General features: G+C 43.7%; 1 protein-coding gene across 1 annotated transcript; it reads right to left on the bottom strand.

The window, feature by feature from the left end:
* Positions 1–370: 370 nt before the first annotated feature.
* LOC147460147 (histone H2A-like) lies at positions 371–1,315 on the bottom strand. The gene is made up of 2 exons (XM_086511261.1): positions 1,049–1,315; positions 371–822 (listed from the first exon to the last, which is right to left on the bottom strand). The coding sequence occupies exons 1-2, from the start codon at positions 1,241–1,243 to the stop codon at positions 595–597; spliced, it is 423 nt and encodes a 140-aa protein (XP_086367387.1). The 5' UTR covers positions 1,244–1,315; the 3' UTR covers positions 371–594.
* Positions 1,316–2,152: the final 837 nt, after the last annotated feature.

The raw sequence follows: 2,152 nt of genomic DNA on the forward strand, positions 1-2,152 counted from the left end.
GACTACAAGAAGTAATCAAGGCACAAAGTGGTGACCAAACAAGGCTACAAGAAGAAGAGGCACCACAAGAAGAAGAGGCACCACGGATACAAAAGAAAGAGCTAGAGTACAAGTTAAAGAAAAAGAACAAAAGAGAAAATGTAACACTAACAAGATGTGCATGTACACAACTCCCATGGCTCAACCCCCCCCCCTTTAGCTCAAAAAGGCCAAGTAAGTAGCAAACTAAAGTGCTAGCAACTCAAGCTTAAGATACATATACCCAACAAGAAGAAGAAACGATAGGAGGTGACTCTTCTAGGCAAGGAAGGGAAAAGAAAGCAAATGCCTAGCCCAAAAAAGCTTTGCAAACAACGGTAAGCCTACCAAGGAAAAATAAAGGGAGATTTTGTTGAGAATTGAAATCCAATCACAAAAACTACATTTGAAGAACCCATTTGTTGTGCTACAAGGAGACCCACAAGAGGTGATGGTGAAAAGTGAATGGACAAACCCATGTCTAGTACTACCGCCTTCAAAACCCATGTTTGGCTAAGGAAGGATTACAAAAAGAGGGACGTCAATATACAGGAGAATCCGTACTGCTCATATTCTTCAAAACTCCTGAGATTGACTTGCAGGGACAGTTTTGGAGGCCTTTTCAGCATGCTTCTTAGGCAGCAAAACAGCATGAATATTAGGGAGGACACCACCATTGGCAATAGTCACATGTCCCAACAGTTTGCCCAACTCCTCATCATTCCTCACAGCTAGCTGGATGTGGCGGGGTATGATACGATTCTTCTTGTTGTCTCGAGCTGCATTACCTGCCAGCTCCAAAACCTGTCCAATAACCCACATCAAGTTTAGCAAAGAAACCTACACTCATCAGATGCTTGAAAGCATTCCATGTGATGCTAACAGACATGCAAACCCTCAAACACGTTTCTAATGTCCTAGACAGAAATAAAACAGTGGAGGGCAAAGATCACAACAAATTTATATTACAAAAGGGACCACAAAAGAGGCAAAACCAGACTTTCAAACGAATCTTCATGCAAGGACGCACCTCTGCAGCAAGATATTCGAGCACAGCAGCAAGATAGACAGGAGCGCCGGAGCCAATCCTCTGCGCGTAGCGGCCGACTTTGAGATAGCGCGCGATGCGACCTACTGGGAACTGCAAGCCGGCCTTGATAGACCTGGAGACAGACTTTCCGGACTTCTTTTTGCCCCTCCCACCTCCTGCTGCCGCACCCGCCATAGCCTAACCTCAATCGATTGAAGATCGATTAGCCGCAAGAGAGCGAAGGAGAGCTGGCGAGAACGTCGAAATCAGCCGATGCACCGCTCGGGTTATAAGAGTCCTCCCCATTCCCCTGTCATTTTGAATTGCCCGCGCTCCACCGGATCGATGACGTGTTCTCATTCGAAGCCCTCCGATCTGGTCCCACTATCGACGGACCACAGCAACCTCGTATATCTTGTCTTGCAATTTTATTTCAATCTTCGTGCCCTGGTTTGTCCTAACCCAAACACCATTCTCGAAACTAGAGTGCTTCGTTAGCTATATTCGCATTGAATTAAGATTGAGCTAAATATTGGAAACTATGTATGTCATTTTAACACTTCTCAAGTGAAAAAAATCGATTATTTGATGCTATTAATTATGTCTAAGATATGTATTGATTGGGAGGAGAGACATAAAATTGAAGAGAGAGAGAGAGAGAGACAGAGAGAGGCTACTGATTGCCGTGGTTTAGAGGTGTACCTCGCAGAAACGGGATACCGATCGTAGTGCTCTAGAGGAGTACCTTGCAAAAAACCACGAGGAGGATTAGAGTTTTGCCAAGCTCAATGTTCGTAATCATACAAGATATCAATGTTATTAATTGTTTGGTGTTCCATTTTTATGTTTCAAAAAAGAAAAGAAAACATGTAAGTTTCCTTGCATGAGGGAGTTTGCACAGTCCTCCCCAATTTTTATAATACGAGGGAACGTGCCATTCCCACCGTAGCGTGCAATTTTTAGTGTGTTTATTAACTACGTTCTCAGTGTTAAAAATATCAAAAATCACAGAATGATAATGCTTACTCACCACGTGATTGAATGTATGTCGTCGATGCACCTTGCATCAACGATGTTGGGCATCTCCTGCTCTTAACCTGCTGC

The sequence above is a fragment of the Adiantum capillus-veneris genome, chromosome 4 (assembly GCF_014529385.1).
Source record: "Adiantum capillus-veneris isolate H3 chromosome 4, ASM1452938v2, whole genome shotgun sequence".
NCBI classification, from domain to species: Eukaryota; Viridiplantae; Streptophyta; class Polypodiopsida; order Polypodiales; family Pteridaceae; genus Adiantum; species Adiantum capillus-veneris.

What these genes read in the sequence shown, in the direction of transcription:
- LOC147460147 (XM_086511261.1), bottom strand. Translation starts at nt 1,243, where the DNA reads ATGGCGGGTGCGGCAGCAGGAGGTGGGAGGGGCAAAAAGAAGTCCGGA. An exon ending in TCGAATATCTTGCTGCAGAG is followed by an intron (nt 823 to 1,048) that starts GTGCGTCCTTGC and finishes GTTATTGGACAG; the next exon opens with GTTTTGGAGCTGGCAGGTAA.